An 18,918-nucleotide genomic window follows, 5' to 3' on the forward strand; every position below is an offset into this window, starting at 1 on the left:
GACGTGAGGAGCATTTTTAGAACACTTGTGCATAATGAATCATCACTCGGCTCATGAAAAACAAACCAGTGTTCCCTAGGATATGCAATTCATAGGCCAGCATAGACCTTCGGCTCAGGAATTTCTTCCCCGACGTATAGATTTTCGTCGAGGGAAATTCTAGATAGTGCCGGAGGGTTCCGATCTAGTACGCGTAGATCTGAATAGACCGACCGCGGGGTCTGTAAGAGAAAGCGGGATCATGCAACTCATTATGCAGGTACAAGCCCGTTCTGTCATATTGCGCCACGCGGTACCGGAGCCAGTTGGACCTAGCGGGCCCAGCCGTTGACCTATTCGAGTAAGTAAGGTCCTCTTCCCCGGCTATCATGCCAGAAGTCGATGTCTTCCGCGAGAGACCCCCGGATTTACCATTCAAGCGAGATTCGGCCGGGGTGGATGCCGCGCCAAGCCCTGCCGGAAGCGCCCGACGACGGCAAACCGATCGCATCTGCGCCTAGGGATGACGCCCCGGCCGAAGCCACCCGGTCGAGAAAAAAAACAAAACGAGGCTTAGCAACCACACTGTGAGGATCTGGGCCCGGAGTCATGGCGGCACTGTGGCGATTAGTGATTTTATACGCTTGGGATATATATGACCTATAAACAAGGACGATCGTCATGGAGACGCGATCTGCCTCCCCAGCTTCTGTAGCCCGGATAAGTCTCGGCCTGCATGGAATCACTCCAAGACCTTCCTCATAATGACATTTCTTGGCGCATCTGGGTGGGAGCATTTTCTACTATCATTCCTGCCACTGTGGTTGTGGCTCTGCGGTATGTAGCCCGGTATGTATCGCGTGCTGGGCTCTGGTGGGATGACTATACTATCGCCGTGTCTCTGGTAGGTGCTCTATACTACCTGGGTAGTAAATGTCAATATGATACTTCCAGGAATACTAATTTGTTGTCTGTGTGTATTAGATGTTTAACTGGGCGATGGTGTCTCTGCGATGCGTCCAAGTCGCCAAGTTTGGTTTGGGCAAACATGCCTACGACATAGCTCCAGCGGTATTCCAAAGCTTTGGAAAGGTACGTCCTCCAAGCTCCCCTACATACTGGCATGACCTCATGTGTAAGCAGAGTTTACTCGGTAGTCAAGTCATCTACTTCACCAATGCCGTCTTCACCAAAGCATCTCTACTTCTCCTCTACTACCGAATCTTCGGTGTTGTTCGTGGCTTTCGCTGGGCCCTTGCAATCTCATTTTTCCTGGTTATTGCCTATTTCATCGCCGCCTCAACAGTTTCGATTGCGGGATGCTCTCCAGTCTCCAAATTCTGGGACCCAAGCCTGCCTGGGTACTGCGTCAACGAAGTTGCCTTCTTCCGGTGGAATGGCTTCGGCAACATGGCGTTGGACATCTTGGTTCTTTGTCTGCCATATCCCATGGCCTGGAGGCTGCAAACCTCCCCGCGGCAAAAGCTTATTCTCACCGGAATCTTTCTGCTAGGAGCTTTGTAGGTTCTTCCCTTTTCTTCGTGCTCTGGTCAAAGCTCAAGTCAAGACGCAGATTGCTAAGAACACACAGTGTCTGCGTTGTTTCTATTCTTCGGATAACGAGCTTCAGCTTTAGTTCTCTCGAGGATGCAACCTACGTCAGTGTTAGTCCATCGACTTGGTCCTCTATTGAGCAATCAGTCGGAATCATCTGCGCGTGTCTGCCAACCCTCCGCCCGCTTGTCCGCGAGTTGAATGGAAACTCGTGGAACTCTGCGAAGAGAAATAGCGCTTCGCCCACTGCTTCCAACAGATCTTGTTTCCCCTTCCGTGGGTCATCCGGGGATGAAGAGAATAATATTGGGATTGCGAAGCCAGTCTGCGCGCAGCAGGCGATTGGGAGCAAATCAGCTACCCCGGAATCTGGATTGCTCGGATCTAGAGGTCGGGAGTCATGGCAGCCTGATCAGCGTCCCAAAAGTCCTACCTCTCCAGTCTTCCTTGGTGATGATGTGAAAAGACAGATTCCCCGTCCTGAAACGTTTGCTTGAGCACAAACCCGTCTGCTGTTATTCCCCTAGAGTTTGGTGTAACATCAGTCTCGATTTGTGATCCTCTACAAGTTTATATATTGTTAGCCAAAACTCAACGAAGACACTAGAGAAAGAATAACACTAAATTCCAATTTCCGCAGATGAATTTGAATAATAAATATAAAATACAATGCACACAAAGGATCTGATAGATCCATCTATCTGTACAAAACATGCTGCAAATTAATGCATCATATCTTCGCCAGGCATTCGACAATGCTTTCTGTTGGATCTGGCGTATTTTCCTTTCAAATCGCGGTATCAATTTCCGCCTTCGTCACTTCATGACCGAGCCTCGACTTTGGTTGTGTTCTCCGTATCCTCGACCACCACGGCACCCTCCTGCAGCAGCTCCTCCGGTGTCTTCACGCGCACATCCATCACGCGCATGATGGTGTATCGGTGCTTGCTCTTGGCAGTCTTGGTGTGTCGCTGTCTCCGCTTGGTCTTCTCCTTGATGCGCAGAGGCTCGGACTCGGTGCCAGTCACGCGGACACGGCATTCGAACAGACGTTCGTCAACGTATGGGGAGCCCTTGAGAGTGAAGTCGCGAGATCCGACAGCAGATGCGCGGTTGAATCGGAGGATATCACCGGGCTTGACCTTAGGCATCAGGAACGGCAGACGAATGTGGTCACCGGCCGTCAGAAGGTAGGGGCGCGCATGCAACTCCGCAACGACGTAGTGCGGTGTCTGACCGGCGAGGTGGGGAAGGCTCGACATGAGAGACTTGGTGATTTCGAGAGGAGTGTCAAAGTTCGGTGCGACGGGCTGCTTTTCAATTGGGACGTCGGCGCGCGTTTGAGGAATGATGGTATTGGATGTGGATGTCGGGGTGGAAGGCGCCTTGGAGCCCTGCTGGATCTCCGGCTGGGTATCTTGTGCACGGGGAGTGGCTCCGAGAGGGGATTCGGGGTTTGGAGACTGAGATTGAGACTGAGATTGTTGTTGCGTTGTTCGGAGCCAGGAGGTTTGGTGCAGGCAAGCTCGTTGAGGAAGTGGAGCTGCCGAAATCGAAGAGCGTGCTGTGAATCGCAATTCGGAGGTAAAACTCCGAAGAATGGAGCGAGAGAACATAGTGATAGAACCTGCCTCGGCGCTCAAGAGAAATTGAGGGAGGAAATGGTTCTGTGGTCGTTGGGATGCAAAGGCGGCTCTCCGTTGCGTCGAGAAAATCACGATGGCGCCGGTGGCCGCCTCGTGTTCCGTAGTGTCACGTGACTACTCCCAGTGTACTCCATTTTCCTGAGTTGATAGTTATACGATGTGTATATTTGAAATATTCCTCGGAATTTACGAGCAACTTTCTAGTCACTCTTCTTTGAGGACCAGAAAAATTTACCTTCTGTGGCTCGTTGGTTTTGCGACAGCAATCAAATTGGTGCCTCAAATTGATAAGACGGTCACGTGCCCCGCTATCTTTGCTGCCGACAATTTTCTCGCGATTAGATCTTGCAGACCCAACCTCGTCCCACCAGTTATACTCCGTTTGCATTCATCATGGTAAGTTGCTGGATTATGACTTTGAGTTACTCTGCTCATGCTCATTTACTAACAAAAATTTTCACCTACAGCCTCAGAACGAGTCCGTCCATCCCCCACCGCAACAAACCCATCCCGTCCACAACCCGGCTAACCCACCATTAGGTATATCGAGCGCTGGCAGAAGCAGCACGGTAAGCGCCTCGACCACGATGAGCGCACCCGCAAGCGCCAGGCGCGTGAGTCGCACAAGCAGTCGCACGATGCCCAGAATCTGCGCGGCCTGAGGGCCAAGCTGTACCAGCAGAAGCGTCACAAGGAGAAGATCCAGATGAAGAAGCGCATCAAGGAGCAGGAGGAGAAGAACGTCAAGTCCTCCGCTCCCGACGAGCCATCCAAGACCCCTCTGCCCCAGTACCTGCTCGACCGCTCGCAAGCCACCAACGCCAAGGCCTTGTCCAGTGCTATCAAGGACAAGCGTAATGAGAAGGCCGCCAAATTCGCTGTTCCTCTGCCGAAGGTCAAGGGTATTAGTGAGGAGGAGATGTTCAAGGTCGTCAACACCGGAAAGAAGACCCACAAGAAGTCCTGGAAGCGCATGATCACTAAGCCCACCTTTGTCGGCAACGACTTCACTCGTCGACCCGTCAAGTACGAGCGTTTCATTCGCCCCATGGGTCTGCGTTACAAGAAGGCCAATGTTACCCAGTATGTTGTCCTTGGTCCAGTGTGATATTGCCAGGCAGAGTACTAATCTATTTCCAGCCCCGAACTTGGTGTCACTGTTCAGCTGCCCATCCTCTCGGTCAAGAAGAACCCCCAGAACCCTCTCTACACTCAGCTGGGTGTCTTGACTAAGGGTACTATTGTCGAGGTCAACGTCTCCGAGCTTGGTCTCGTTACGACCAGCGGTAAGGTCGTCTGGGGTAAATGGGCTCAGATCACCAACGTGTAGGTTTCCTGATAACGGTCACAATTTCTTCTGACATTTACTGACAATTTCCACTAGTCCCGAGAACGACGGATGCGTCAATGCGTGAGTTCCCGATTTCCCTATGATTCCGATGTTACCGTTATACTAACAACAATCTTCAGTGTTCTCCTCGTCTAGATTCATACCCTGATGACAAGATCGCCCTTCCCTTTCCCCTCTCGACTGGCCCCCGTCTGTCTTCGATACCACTACCATCTTCCTAAGCATTATATGCTCTATTTGTTTCACGGTTCATATGACATGGTTGATAGACCACGCTATTTCTTCGGTGTTCATGGCGCATTTTCCCAAGTCTTTTTGGTCTTTGGGTGAAAAGTATACTGCATGCTTTATCCCTCGCGGGATGTAGTTAGATTAGCTTAGCTACACATACATACCGGAATATTCCCGATCTAAATGCCTTTTGCTGTTTAAAAAAGTCTCCATCGGCGAGTTTCTAAGGTCTTTTCCATCTTCTAGAAGGTATATCTTGTTCTACGACTTCATATGGTGCTGAGCCATTGTCGAAAAATACTAGAAACTCAGCGTAGTTTGACTCGAGGGAAAAGATAAAATTGATATTTATATCATCGAAAGAAAATAAAATAGAATACATGTCCCATCGTTAACCAATTCTCGTACATTTATTTGTATGAAGCTAGGTGATGTTCACGTATATTGGTACCCAAGATAAATCCAATCAGTCGCATAATGTGATATCATCATTTGATCCTCTGCTACAGTCAAGCTTGAGTCAATATTTTTCCCTTCTCAATCATCTGAGAAGTAACAATAACTCACGTTTTGATAAGTCGACATGCTATTCGCAGTTCCCGATTGAAATATTATCTCTGCAGGCTTAATCGCCTTAATTCTCGGTGTCGTCCCAACGGTCGGCCTTGGCCGCCATGGACTTCTTCTGGGATCGCCAGAAGTCCGAAACGTGTTGCCTGACAGACTTCCACTGGAAAGACATCGTGGTTGGGTTCGACGTGGCGATGATGTGTAATGGATAGGGCAGATAGTAGTTTCTACTTTGAGAAAGTACTCAGGTTGATCTGGATTGATGCTTGGTAGTGTCTTGACTACGGGATTTTCGACATCTTATATAGACATGTCTCTTTCTACACTATCTCAGCAAAGAATCTCGATGGAACTATTTCAATAATCCGAATCAGTCGCCACGCGTAAACATCACTCAGCAACGCTTAACAGGAACATAGTCTCGATGAAAACGGAACATGGTTCAGAAGAGAAGTGGTCACATGGGTATAATTGATTAGGCCAATATATCCAATTCCGGCGATCGTGTGTAGCAAGTTTCTCAGCAGTGGCTTTGCCGGTGGCAAATGACTTCTAGGCTCAGTTCGTTGGTAAGCGGGTGTTGGCTGGCTCAAGTCCCACTTGCCGAGGCTGCCCCCGCAGAGAGCAAGCTTACGTTTGGCACAAGCGAGAATGGGAATGCTAATATTTTTTTAATTGTTGAACATATCGCTCTATCTACGCTATAGTCTACTGTTTCATATGGTATGGTAGAAGAATTGACAGAAAGTTTAATGAATTAAAGGGCGCTATGAAGGCACCAAGAAGAACTCCAATAACCCCAATGCTTGAGTCGATATCCCAATGCAAGCAGAGAAATGAACACAAGAATTCATATACAGAATGGATGTTCCACACGCAGTGCTGAGCCGCCAATGCGAACTGTTGATTGAATCAAACAAAGCCCATAAGGAGCTATGCAAGAGGGAAGAGAACAGGAAAGATAATAAGTGGCAGTCAAGATATTGGTGAGATCGACCACCAGTGGACTCTAAACGGAAGAAAACGAAACCCATCCAACACCGGTCATTAAGTCGTTCTTGTGTAAAAGCAAAAAGAGGGAACAAGGTCTGGGAACATGAAGACAAAGGAGAGAGGTAGGGACCGGTTAGGAATTTTCTTCTTCCAGTGCTGCTTTTATCTTGGCAAAGAATCCCGCAGGCCAAGCTGCCAATTCTTCTTCCTTGGGGATGCCGCGGGCCCTGCAATGGTTGACGACATTGGCGAGGATGCGGCCGAGCATGTCCTGAGTGACGGGAACTGCACCCTCGAGCTGGGCGTCAGGGTGTAAGAATGGATCACGGGGGCCGAGCATCTCCTCGATGGTTGGTCGAAGAGTTTGGTCACGCTGCAAGCAGCGTTTGAGAGTGCGGACGAGACCAGGAGGAACAGGGACACCGCCCACGCCATGGGACGGAAAGTCGATTTGTACACGGGGGTTGGGAATAGCCATGATACGTTCGTAGTATTTGGCAATTTTTGCAAATGGGGGCTGGCCGTACACCATTTTGTACAGGATGCAGCCTAAACTCCAAACATCACTAGGTTTGCCCAGCTTCATCACCTTCCCGACGCTGGCGGGCAGACCAAGCGAAGCATTGGAGTCGACCAAAGCCTCGGGTGACATGTAATTTGGTGTTCCAACTTGTTGCTCACGGTGCACATTGACCGTGTTGTCTTGAATCGCATTAGCGATTCCGAAATCGATCAGTTTGAGCCGGCCTTGAACCATAAGGAAGTTGGCAGGCTTCAAGTCGGAGTGCACAATGTTGAAATCATGTACAGCTTGCACACACTCAAGCATTTCTTTCCAATAAAAACGGGTAAAGTTGATGTCAAATACAGCATCCTCAGCGTTAAGACGGTATGTGAGGATTTTTTCAAGGTCGGATTCGCCAATTTCCATAAGAACACTCAGGGAATGTTTTTCAGAGTTGAGCTCCCAGTCAAAAAGACGGACCACGCGCTCAACATTTTCCAATTTCTTCAAAAGATCGATCTCACCCTTGTACCCAGCCAAGGTCAGCGGATCAACGTCCTCCAAATTTACTCTTTTCAGGGCAAAGATTTTATAATTCTCAGCCATGACACGATAGACACGTGAGCTTCCCCCACGACCAATGCAGTCGAGACGAGTGAAATGCTTGTGGTTGATAGAAACCTGGGTCCGCTTCTTCCGAGACTGTGATGTGGATGCTCCAGCGGTAGCAGTGGCTGTCTCAAGCACCGACATTTTCGGGGGCGGAGGAGCAGGCCGGCGAGGGGTGTTGTTGCTCCGAGTCGACAGGATCTTGCGAGGTGTGGTTCCTGCTGGCGCTTCCACAGCATCCTTTTTGTCGGCATCGTACACAACAGAGAACTTCTCGGGCTTGTCCAGCAGGTTAAAGCTTTGGGGCTTGGTACGCTTGAACGTTGGAGGAGGCTCATTCTCCTGATCCCTTACCGACGGGAGTGGCGGCAGTGATGGAACTTTGAATGCCGGCTGCTCCTGCGCACTGGAGGGCTTAGACGACTTGTCCGAGGATGCGGGTGTCGACTTCGATTGAGATCCAGCAGACTTGGGTGACGATGATCTTGAAAAGAGACCTTCTTCGGGACCTGTTGCTGGTAGCTCGGAGCGATGCGATTCTCTTTCCGACGGTGGGCTCGGGTCCGCCCATGATACTTTGGGCGATGATGGCTTCCGGGTTTGATATTCAACATTATTATCTTCACGCTCGGCATCCTCTCTCACATCCCCATTCAGTAAATAATTTTCCTCGTTGTTTTCTTCGCTTTGGCGGCGCAGGACTCCCCGCCGTGCTGGTCCGTTCAAGAATGTGCCGGTAAGTCGGCCAACCCTCTTCACTCGCAAGGAACTCTGGGGCCCAATATCGTCTCCATTACGACCTCGCAGGACTGATGAAGAGCCGATGTGAGAAGCCGGGTCATCTTCAAGGCGAGATTTCCGGTCACTATCAGATCGCTCCCCACTTCCATACTCGTCGCCCGATCCACGTTCCGTTGAACGCTTCAGTGGTGAGATGGAAGAAGGAGATCGCGTATGGCTACGCGACGCATTGATCCGAACGCTGCGCGGTCGTGGGGCGGGAGTAATGAAATCATTCGGGCGATCTTGTGGTTCGGACTCCGCACTGTGGCTGTTTGACAATGGAGATCCTTCGCGAGAAAATCTGGAGGCGGACGAAACACCCCCAATTCGGACGACCCTAGGGGCAGGGCTGCCCGTTGATCGATCGTGAGGTGACGCAGTTCGGGGCGATTGGCTACCCTGCCTCGATCCGACCGCCGCTCGTCGCTCATATGCCGCATGTCCCTTTTGCAGATGAGGCGAAGATCCCAATCCATCTCCGTCCAAAAGGGCTTTGACGGAGGCACTAAACTTCGGTTCTGGAACCTCCTCATCCGAACTGTCCCCCGAGTAGTGTCGAGACATTGTTTTGGGCTGAGCGTGGAGCGCCGGTGACGCCCGTCTGGATCCCGAACGTGAAACCGCGGATCGGGACATCGGACGAGACGGCAGCTGAAATGGGCCGCCGGATTGGTAGGCGGAGGAAAGCGAATTCGTCGAGGCCATGGCGACAATTGCCTACATTGAAGTCGTGGATCAATGTGGCCCGCGATGGCCGAGTTGTCGGATGTTTGTTGTGTCGCTGCAGGGGAAAGTCCATCCAATCTCGAAGTGCCGTCGCGGCGCGCTATAGGTCACGTGGTCTAGTTGCCATGGCGACGCCAACAACAAAGAATGTCATGATGGACGTGTCGACTCGTCGCGACCGTCTTGGGATCAATAGATAGGTGCTCAATTGCTGTCGCTTTTATAAACTATTCCGTGGTGTTTTCATTATCTCTCTTCCCTTGGAATTCGGCTGCTTATTGGTATTCGCTTTTACCATCACCTGGGCCGGGGCTCGGTTACCGCCGCGCAAGGGACATTGAGGCTCCGGCCGATGCGATACTAAACAACAAAGTAATGAAATGTTGTCTTGGCTTTAAAATGTAAATTGACTGGCCTGCGTGATCAAGTAAACGTTCCAGCGATTTTAATGGGATCGTATTCGTGCATACGGTCACCAAAAATAAATATGTGATTGTGGTGTTACAAGGCAAAGGCAGGTAGAAATGAGATGATGTCAAATATATAACCTCCGCTCTATGGTATAACGTGATTCCTAAACGAGTGGGCCACCGAAACGAGTGGGCCACGCGTCCACGCGTATCTCCAATTTTGATCTCTGGCAATTTCCAACCATCCAAAATGCCACCAAATCGCGTTCAAATTGGCCAAAAATCTACAGAACAAGAGGGCAGGATCCTATTAGCTATCAAAGCCATCAAAAATCAGGAGATCACCTCTGTTCGTGAAGCTGCGACCGTCTTTTCCGTCCCGCGTACGACTCTACAGAGACGCCTACAAGGCCAACAATTTCGGACTGAAATGCGTGCCAACAACCACAAATTGACTGCCAATGAGGAGGAATCGCTTGTGAAATGGATACTCTCTATGGACCTACGTGGAAATCCTCCTAGGGTCAATATGTTGAGAGAAATGGCCAATTTACTACTTACAAGCCGTCAAACCAACCCTCCACTTACGGTCGGACGAGATTGGGTCAATAACTTTGTTCGAAGGCACTCAGATGTGCTAAAAAGTCGCTTCACGCGCCGATACGACTATCGAAGGGCTAAATGCGAGGATCCTGAGGTTATTCGCGATTGGTTCGACCGGATTCGACAGGTTATTATCCAATACGGCATCGCACCTAACGATATCTTCAATTTTGATGAGACGGGCTTCGCAATGGGCCTAACTGCGACCGCAAAAGTCATCACTAGGGCTGAATACTACGGTCGGAGGGCATCTTTACAGCCTGGAAATCGCGAGTGGGTGACAGTTATTGAAGCTATCAACGCCACTGGTTGGGCGCTCCCGCCATATATCATCTTTAAGGGCAAGGTTTTTATCGAATCCTGGTTTGATGAGCTTCCAGACCAGTGGCGATTAATGATTAGCCCGAATGGTTGGACAACAGACGAGATCGGACTCGAATGGCTTCAAAAAAGCTTTATACCAGCTATTCAAGGTCGGTTAACAGGCAAATACTGTCTCCTAGTCCTTGATGGGCATGGTAGCCACTTAACACCTCAATTTGACCAAATATGCGACCAAAACAACATCATACCAATATGCATGCCAGCACATTCATCGCATTTACTCCAGCCACTAGATGTGGCCTGTTTTGCCACCCTCAAACGTGGCTACGGCGATTTAGTTAAACGGCAAATCCACAACGGGATCAATCATATTGACAAGCTTGATTTCCTATCTACATATCCAATAGCACGGCAAAAGGCACTTATTACTGCATCAATCCAAAGCGGTTTTAATGCTACAGGATTAGTACCATATAATCCTGATCGCGTGCTATCTAAATTGACTATTCGTCTAAAAACGCCCACCCCTCCTCCCAGCCGAGGGAGCACTTCTTCAATTGCAAAAACACCTCAAAATACCCGTCAGCTACAGCGACGGGCATTATTGATGAAAGGCCTCCTCAAAGTAGGGTCTCAAAGCCCTCCTTTAGCTGTGCAAACCACGTTAAACCAGCTCGTTAAATGTTCAGAGTTACATATGCACAGAACAGCGCTTTTGACCGAAGAAGTTCGAGGCCTACGTGCAACTGTGGCAAATTTAACCCAAAAGCGCACTCGATCTAAACGTCGGATATCTCATAATAGCAGTATAGCTGCTCATGAGACCTCTACGTTGGTAGAGAGCCCTCAACATGCAATTCCGACCGAAGCAGCGGGCACAGCGGAGGTGACAAATCAGGCCAATACACAACCAAAAAGGGCACAAGCACGGTGCAGTGGGTGTCGAGAGACAGGCCATGATATCAGGACATGTCAAAAGCAGTAATTAATTCAATATCAGTACGTTGTGGTTGATATATATATATGTATAGTAAGTGTACTGTTGATGTGTGGCCCACTCGTTTCGGTGGCCCACTCGTTTAGGAATCACGTTACATAGTGTACACTAGTGCAGGCCAGCTTCACAACAATATGTGATGGGGACAACAGTTAGATGTATGACGATTCCCAAAATCGAACTTAATAGGAATAATGCAAAGCCCAATTTTCAATCTGAACTACATACTGTAGATGATTATTTTATTTTATTTTATTTTATTTTTCTATTTTCAAATATCCAATTTGCGAACCACACTGGTGCACAGCATTTGAATGACGACACTGGGCTACCTAGTACCCTAGGGTAGGGTATGACTTTGCGATGCACGCATAAACATTGAAGGCACAACCAGCCCAGCCACTACACTGGGCACTTCCCGAGGTTGCGCCTGCAAGGTACGCCTGCAAGTCCGCCAACACGAGCTGGGAGCCGGGACAGTGGCGCAGACGAACTCGAATTGGACAATTTTAATGACACACACTATCGGCTACTAGCGCCATAAATGAACGGTTTTGAGAGGTTCACATGAATAAACGTGCGGTCGTTTCGGTCGATCCACTTATGCGGTCCTGCAGCATTGTCGTCCCCGCCAGGAAAATTCTTCGATAGGTAGCCATGCTACCTCGTGCACGCACTATGCGAGATGATGCCTGCGATGTATCGAGTGCAGAATGCAATGTGTCGAAGGGCAATCCAGGGATACGCTTGGTCATGTCGCCATGGATGGCGATGGAGCACGGGAAAAAATCAAAGTCTGGGTCCTGCCATGTGATGAGGGCCGTATAGATCCATCAGATTCGCAGAGATCCACGACCAGACCCGTCCAGAGCTCGGTGCAAAGTCCCCGATCGGGATTATAGTTTGGTCCGTGAGGAGTTCCTGATCAAATACGAGTGTTCGATGTACTACACCCTAGGGAAGACTACTTAGGGTATGTACTAGTATGTACTATCCGATCATCTACGTCGAGTGCTAGTATTTCCTGCAGGTGGAGCATGGCGCACTGAGCCATCGGGGAGATAGAAATATTCTACGAGGTGCAATGTTTCAGGATGCTGTTGATGCTTGCTTTTGTTGTGAGAGTCCAGGATGATGGAGGACAAAGATCGATCGATCAGCGTATCCGACGAAGCCGGCCAAGACACCGCCGGGCAGCCGCGGTTGAAGCTGCCGAACCTAATTAGATTGCCTCCCCGTTTTTCCCCTCAGGACAACTCTCATGCAGGGCCGGGTACCTGATCCATCGGCTGCCGACCGCTGGGACGCAGAACTTGCGATATGCCACCTCGAGGCTGGGTATGTAGCTCCCGGCGGGGCGCGTTTGAAATCGGACACATCGCAATTTGCCTTTCGGACGACTTCCACCAGCATTCCTGACTGCTGGAACCTGCTGTCTGCCAGCCCGCCAGGATGGGACACTCAATCGGTACTCTATCGCAACCAGTTGCTTTTTTTAGGATGCGATCGTGAACTCTCTTCCCCATATCGTTCGAACGACACTCTATCTCATACCCACGCCGTCGCGCCATGTCTCTGAGCTTCGCGAGCCCTGCGCCTGGGCCGACGAGGGACGGGTGATGATGAAACAACGATCGTGTCGAGATCCTCGGGAAGCCCCTCCAGCCCTCCAGAATCAAACGAACCGGTTCTCCACTTCACAGGACCAAAGGGAAGAAGGGCCTGGACGCTAGTTTCATCTCGCTGCAGTAGTCGGTGGGGGCTTCGCGCACAAAGAAGCTTAGGCAGACCACTCGACGACGAGCGCGACCAGAGGGGGTGCCCTCGAGTCAACAAAGGTGTGTTTGCACTGTCTGGCGACTTGCGTCTCGCCAGTTTCCACCTCCGCCGAGCCTGGTGGAGCCATATCCTTCCCCTGGGTCCAGGGGCAACTCGCTTTCCCTCCACGCTCATTTTAGAGCCACTCGGCTTTGAGGAAATCGCCCTGGAATGGGTCCCTCTGTACTTTTCGCGACGCCGGACGCCTTTGTTGTCAGTGGAGTCCAAAGCTGCAAGTCGAACTGCAGTAGTGTTGCTCCAACTTCAGAACTATCGTTGCCATACGGACGGTGGCTTGCATAGTGCAGCTCTCATCCTTGGAAGGAATCGAGTCGAGATTCTTCTGGGATCGCGGTGTTCAGCACATCCTGATTCCTGACTGCCTTGATTTCCTGATCACATCCTTGTCTGAATCAGACTTCGCCCCGTGGAGCTGCCAACAATGCCCCGACAGCTTGCATGCTGCATGCTGATTCCTTTCGAAAAATCTGCCGTACCTGCATCCTGGTCACACAAGATGAAGCCAGCAGAAAAACAAGCATAGAACATACCATGCGTCGTCCGTGGCACTGCAGGACAACCTTAAGGGCCATCCAACGGCATCCGGTCACTCTCCGACCCTGCGTGACCCGTGAATAATAAGCGCTGCAGGGCCCGAAAATTCAGTCGGGTAGCCACCGAAAGAGCGCTGGACCTTGGGTCAAGGTGTTTCGACATGTCTCTTCTTCTCCTCAGGGATTGAAAAGCAGAGCGAGCTGCGTCAGGGCTAGACCCAAAAGCGTTAAGCCGGTGCATCATGATCAGGACTAAATCTCGGGAACTCGGGACCAATTCACGACGGACCACTCGGATGCCTGTCGCTACTGGGCCCCGGTCGAGGCTTCTTGGGTCTTTTGGACGAGACTAACCCCGAACGACGACTGGCTACCTGGAGGAGGACCCCCTTTTTGGATGCTGAACAAAACTGAAGAACCAGAGTCCCCTTTTCCTTGCAGGCTGGCCGTGACCAGGGCACTGCTTTTTGGGGGAGGACGAAAATAGCCCACCCCAATATTCTTTCGGGTCATTGCCCGTCAACCGTTGGTGGGTCACGACGATCGTTTCCCCTGGCACACTGCGCCAGGTGGGCGATGACTGCATTTCTCCCTATGATCCTCGCCGCGGTTACCTTCTTCGGGCCAAGACTCGCATGTCTCCTCTCGGCTGCACTCGTGGCAACATACCAAAATTTGACCGCGAACTTGGTGGGAGATGCTCGTCCAAGTCATGATACAATGTCAACAATCGCAATTGCGCTGTTGCTCTAACTCAAAAGACAAGTCAGGCCATGGATCAATAGTCGGGATGAAAATGCCACAGATTCCCCATATTTTGCCGGTACCTGACACCTTCTGCGACTACCTCGCCACAAATAGACGGCACGAGCGGGCACCGTTTCCACCCATGTGTATCCAGCCTGACCCGGTGAATTCTCACTGGTAGCCTTGCTCCACCCGGCCCTGAATGATCCAGGTCTGCCCCCCGATATCCGTGAGCCTAAGGGGGTGGATAGGTGGATAGCTCCAAATGTGGATTGAAGGCGTCGAGACCGGGGTAGCAGTGCACTGCACCTCCTGGTCCATCCGGCCCTGGTGATGTGCTGGACATGCTGGATCGAAAGTGGAGATCCGGCTTCCAGTAGGCCGCGAAGTTCCTGGACGATCAGGGGTGTATAAATATTGAGGATCTTCGCTCTCCCGATGTCACTACTCTATCTCTTTTCTTTTTTCATATCTCTTTTTTCCATCCAGTCTATCGTTAATCACCTTTTGGACGGCCGTTGTGGTTTGTCTGCCTCTCTTTTTTCCCACGGGTTGACTGTTGTCAAATCCGCTTTTTTTGTACCGTCATTGGCCTGCTGTGCCTATACACTCGCTATACACACTTGTGACGCCCGAAAATGCGTTCCTCCCTCCTTCTGCTCGCCGGTCTGGCGAGCTCGACTCTCGCATACCCTGCAGACATCGCTCACGAGCGCCGCACCTTCGGTCTTCTCGCTGATATCCTCGGCGATGCCGTTGTCGACGTCGGTGGTATCCTCGAGGCCATCCTGGGTGGTGGTGCCCACGTCTCCGTCTCTCTGCTCTCCGGCCTGAGTGCCCACGGTGCTGCTGCTCTGGAGGGTGGTGCTCTTGGATGCAGTGCTGGCACCATCCACGCCGATGCCCGTGCCCAGCTGAAGTCCTGGTTGCACGGCCAGACTCACATCACTGGCACCCTCAAGACCCACCTGCTGTCGTGGTGTGAGGCTGATGCAGATGTTACCCTGTCCGCTGATATCCTCGCTGCCCTGGCTGTCTACATCCCTACTTGCGCTGAGATCGCCGCCAAGGAGTCTATCTACGTTACCCTGGACGGTATCTTTTCCGCTGTGGACCTGGAGTCTACTCTCGTCCTGAGCCTCTCTGCTCAGTCTTCTCTTTCTGCTTTCCTCGAGACTACCCTGAGCCTCGGTGCCGATGTCAAGGCCGGTCTGGGCGTTTGCGCCAACGGCGGTGTTGTTGGCAGCTTGACTGCTGACATCAAGGCTTCCCTGCTTGCTTGGCTCACGGGTGGCGACTGCTCTCTCGATGCTGACCTCAAGGCCACCGTCCTTGCCTGGATTCATGGCAAATCCGGTGCTGACCTTGTTGCCATTGGGTCTCTCTCCGACAATGCCCTGACCTCCATCTCCGTTGGTGCTTCCGTCGGTGTTTCCGTTCAGGAGAGTGGCGCTCTCTCCACCCACGCCCAGGCTTCCATTGCTGCTTTCCTGGAGGCTGCTGTTTCCGCCAACCTCGACGCCAACGTTCTGCTTGCCCTGAAGGCCTGCGCCAAGGGTCACCTCGCTACTTCCCTGTCCGTTGAGGCTCGAACTGCTCTCGCTGTCTGGCTGTCTGGCTCTGACTGCAGCCTCGGCGTTGAGCTGAAGGCTGTTGTCCTGCTCTGGCTGTCCCTGGCTGTCACCGAGACCTCCGTTGACCTTGTCACCGGCCTTGTCGGCGACATCACCGGCTTCCTGACTGAGACCGTCCTGGCCACTCTGAGCGTCAACCTCCGTGGTGCCCTTGGTCTGCTCATTTCTGGCGAGAGCCTGTCCTGCCTTTCCTGGGAGGCTCGCGCTGAGTTGGCTGCCTTCCTGGGTGGCTGCACCAGCATCGATATCGGTATCAACATCGAGCTCATCATTATTGAGTGGTTCACCGGCTGCAGCCTGCCCGGTGCTCCCAAGCCCTCCTCGGTCCCCAGCCTGCCTTCCTCCACCAGCATCGTCAACACTCCCCTCTCCTCCGGCCCTGCCTCGACCCCCGGTGTTCCCTCTGGACCGGCTCCCTCTGGCCCTGCCGCCTCTACCACCCCCTGTGACACCGAGACCAGCTCCATTATCGACTCTACTATCATTCCCGGTGGCCCTGCTCCTACTGGTCCTGCCAACTCTGGCTCTGTTCCCTCCGGCCCCGTTCCCAGTGTCCCTGCTCAGTCTAGCTCCGTTCCCTCGGGCCCTATTCCTTCCGGTGCTTCTCCATCTGAATCTGGTGTCCCCGGTGGCCCTGCTCCTTCTGGACCCGCTACCACCCCCTGTGACACCGAGACCAGCTCCATTGTTGGCTCGACTGTGATCCCTGGTGGTCCTGCTCCTACTGGCCCTGCCAACTCGGGCTCTGTGCCCTCTGGCCCCGCCCCCAGCGGCCCAGCTGAGTCTGGCTCCGTTCCCTCGGGCCCTGCTCCCTCCGGTGCTTCTCCCTCCGAGTCTGTTGTCCCCGGTGGCCCTGCTCCATCTGCCACCACCCCCTGTGACACCGAGACCAGCGCTGTCGTGAGCTCGGCTGTCATTCCCGGTGGTCCTGCTCCTACTGGCCCTGCCAACTCGGGCTCTGTGCCCTCTGGCCCCGCCCCCAGTGGCCCAGCTGAGTCTGGCTCCGTTCCCTCGGGCCCTGTTCCCTCCGGTGCTTCTCCCTCCGAGTCTGGTGTCCCTGGTGGCCCTGCTCCATCTGCCACCACCCCCTGTGACACCGAGACCAGCGCTGTTGTGAGCTCGACTGTCATCCCCGGTGCCCCTGCGCCCTCGGGTGCTTCTCCTTCTGAGACCCCCGTCGCTGGCGGTGGCTCTCCCTCCGGCCCCGGTGCCAGCGCCAGCACTCCCTGTGAGACTGAGACCATCCCCGCTGTCACCTCTACCGTCATCCCCGGTGGCTCTGGTGCCACTCAGCCCCCGGCTCCTACCACCGCTCCCTCCGTCCCTAGCGGCGGCAACGGCGGCGAGATTGACAGCACCACCACTGTCACCGTCACCTCGACTGTCTGCAACTGCGAGTAAGCGGCTCTTGAAAACGCTTTCCAGCAGCATCCCATTGAAAGAGCTACTCTCCCGATTTTGTTTTACTTTTCTCATGACAAGATGACCTTCAAACTCCCCTGGGAAGGCGCGTGGCCTGCGGATACCCTTGTCTAGAACTCAGGTTCGACCCTTCGCGTTTGTCCTGTCTGTAGATATCTAATTCTAATTCTAATCTGCTCTGGGAGATTCTGGCCTGACCATGTAAATGTATATGGACGAACGGCTTCGGGCGGTTTGCGGCTTGGGCCTTTGCGCCGGTTGAAGACTTGTCGTTTTGTGCCTTTTTTGATCCCCCCTTCAATGGAGTACATTCCTTCTACGTTCGAGGCCTCGAGTCTGCCATTGATATACTTGTTCTCTCAAAATGTTACTTATGTTATTTAGTGAGCCCTATTCTTGACGATATAGAATCTCTACTTCTTACCCAGACAGACCAATTGACATTCTGGTTCGATGATGCGTTTCAATGCTTAGGCAACATTTTCACTCACTTTGGTTATCCCCTTTTTCTTCTGATTTTTCTCTTTTACTCAGCGTGGCTACCAGGCAATCGCACATCTCTAGGCGAAGCCTGCCGAGGAGCGATCCAAATTCATTAAGCCCCGAGGTGGCCCAAGCCTCGGAGCCAAGTTGGAGTAAAGGGAAAAAGAGGAAATGTATACTTTTGGTGTACACCTAGAATTATACGTTCCTCTACGAAGCTCGGATGCCAGATGTTTTGAAAATTTTCATTGTGGTTTACCCTGATGTAGTGATAGATCGTTCTGGAAAAGATACTCATTGCCGAAAGTACCCATTAAACACGGAAAGTAGAAGTGAGCATTTTCAAAATGCCGAGAAAAGCGTGAAAAAAACTGCTACGGTGCAGTGGTAACCAGTTGTCTGGTTGAAAAGAGAAAAGCTGACGGCCATTGGACACCAGCGTAACGCAGAAACAATCCGTGGGCATTTTGAAATGCCGAGTAGGTATGAGAAAAAACACAATGATTCACTCTCGCAGATCCTCTGAACCATCCTTCTCCGCGGTTTCTGGAATCGATGGCTTCGGGTCTGGAGATTGCGAATGACGCTTTGAATACTTGTCCTCGTCATCCACCTTTTGTCGCTTCTCATTGGGGCCCAAAGAAATGGAAGACGTGCTGCGTCTTCTGCGCATAGCAGGCTTGTACCTTTCAATTGATCGTCGACGGGCGCGATCCTTTCGAGGACTGCGGCTTCTGCTTCGGCTTGAAGTGGCACGATGAGGTTGGCGGTGACGATGACGGCTATGGCTGCGGCTTCGGCTCCGGCTTGAAGTGGCACGTCGACGCCGGCGGTTATTCTCACGACTGTGGCTACGGCTGCGGCTCAGGCGCCCGGGGCTCAAGCGGCGAGTATGGCGGCCTCTGTATAGGCCAGTGCTGTGCTCACGAGAGCGTGACACGGAGCGAGTACGAGATCGTGAGCGAGAGTGTCTTCTGTG

The 18,918-nt window shown here is 52.1% G+C and overlaps 5 protein-coding genes across 5 annotated transcripts; 3 read left to right on the forward strand and 2 right to left on the reverse strand.

Annotated features, from left to right (window-relative positions):
- Positions 1-715: 715 nt before the first annotated feature.
- On the forward strand, positions 716-2,030 carry N7532_001962 (uncharacterized protein; the record flags this gene model as incomplete). The annotated part of the gene is made up of 4 exons (XM_056614456.1): positions 716-883; positions 964-1,071; positions 1,123-1,499; positions 1,571-2,030. 4 exons carry the CDS (start codon positions 716-718, stop codon positions 2,028-2,030), a joined length of 1,113 nt encoding a protein of 370 aa, XP_056479497.1.
- A 324-nt stretch (positions 2,031-2,354) lies between these two features.
- Positions 2,355-3,149, reverse strand: N7532_001963 (mitochondrial 54S ribosomal protein bL21m; the record flags this gene model as incomplete). The annotated part of the gene is made up of 1 exon (XM_056614457.1): positions 2,355-3,149. One exon carries the CDS (start codon positions 3,147-3,149, stop codon positions 2,355-2,357), a length of 795 nt encoding a protein of 264 aa, XP_056479498.1.
- Positions 3,150-3,572: 423 nt separating this feature from the next.
- On the forward strand, positions 3,573-4,665 carry N7532_001964 (rRNA-processing protein NSA2; the record flags this gene model as incomplete). The annotated part of the gene is made up of 6 exons (XM_056614458.1): positions 3,573-3,575; positions 3,647-3,657; positions 3,720-4,262; positions 4,320-4,505; positions 4,564-4,590; positions 4,650-4,665. The coding sequence occupies 6 exons, from the start codon at positions 3,573-3,575 to the stop codon at positions 4,663-4,665; spliced, it is 786 nt and encodes a 261-aa protein (XP_056479499.1).
- Positions 4,666-6,457: 1,792 nt separating this feature from the next.
- N7532_001965 (serine/threonine/tyrosine protein kinase MPS1) lies at positions 6,458-8,926 on the reverse strand (the record flags this gene model as incomplete). The annotated part of the gene is made up of 1 exon (XM_056614459.1): positions 6,458-8,926. One exon carries the CDS (start codon positions 8,924-8,926, stop codon positions 6,458-6,460), a length of 2,469 nt encoding a protein of 822 aa, XP_056479500.1.
- Positions 8,927-15,038: 6,112 nt separating this feature from the next.
- N7532_001966 (putative cell wall protein) lies at positions 15,039-17,435 on the forward strand (the record flags this gene model as incomplete). The annotated part of the gene is made up of 1 exon (XM_056614460.1): positions 15,039-17,435. The coding sequence occupies one exon, from the start codon at positions 15,039-15,041 to the stop codon at positions 17,433-17,435; it is 2,397 nt and encodes a 798-aa protein (XP_056479501.1).
- Positions 17,436-18,918: the final 1,483 nt, after the last annotated feature.

This window comes from Penicillium argentinense (genome assembly GCF_028826775.1).
Source record: "Penicillium argentinense strain IBT 30761 chromosome Unknown utg000002l_segment0_segment0, whole genome shotgun sequence".
Classification (NCBI taxonomy): Eukaryota; Fungi; Ascomycota; class Eurotiomycetes; order Eurotiales; family Aspergillaceae; genus Penicillium; species Penicillium argentinense.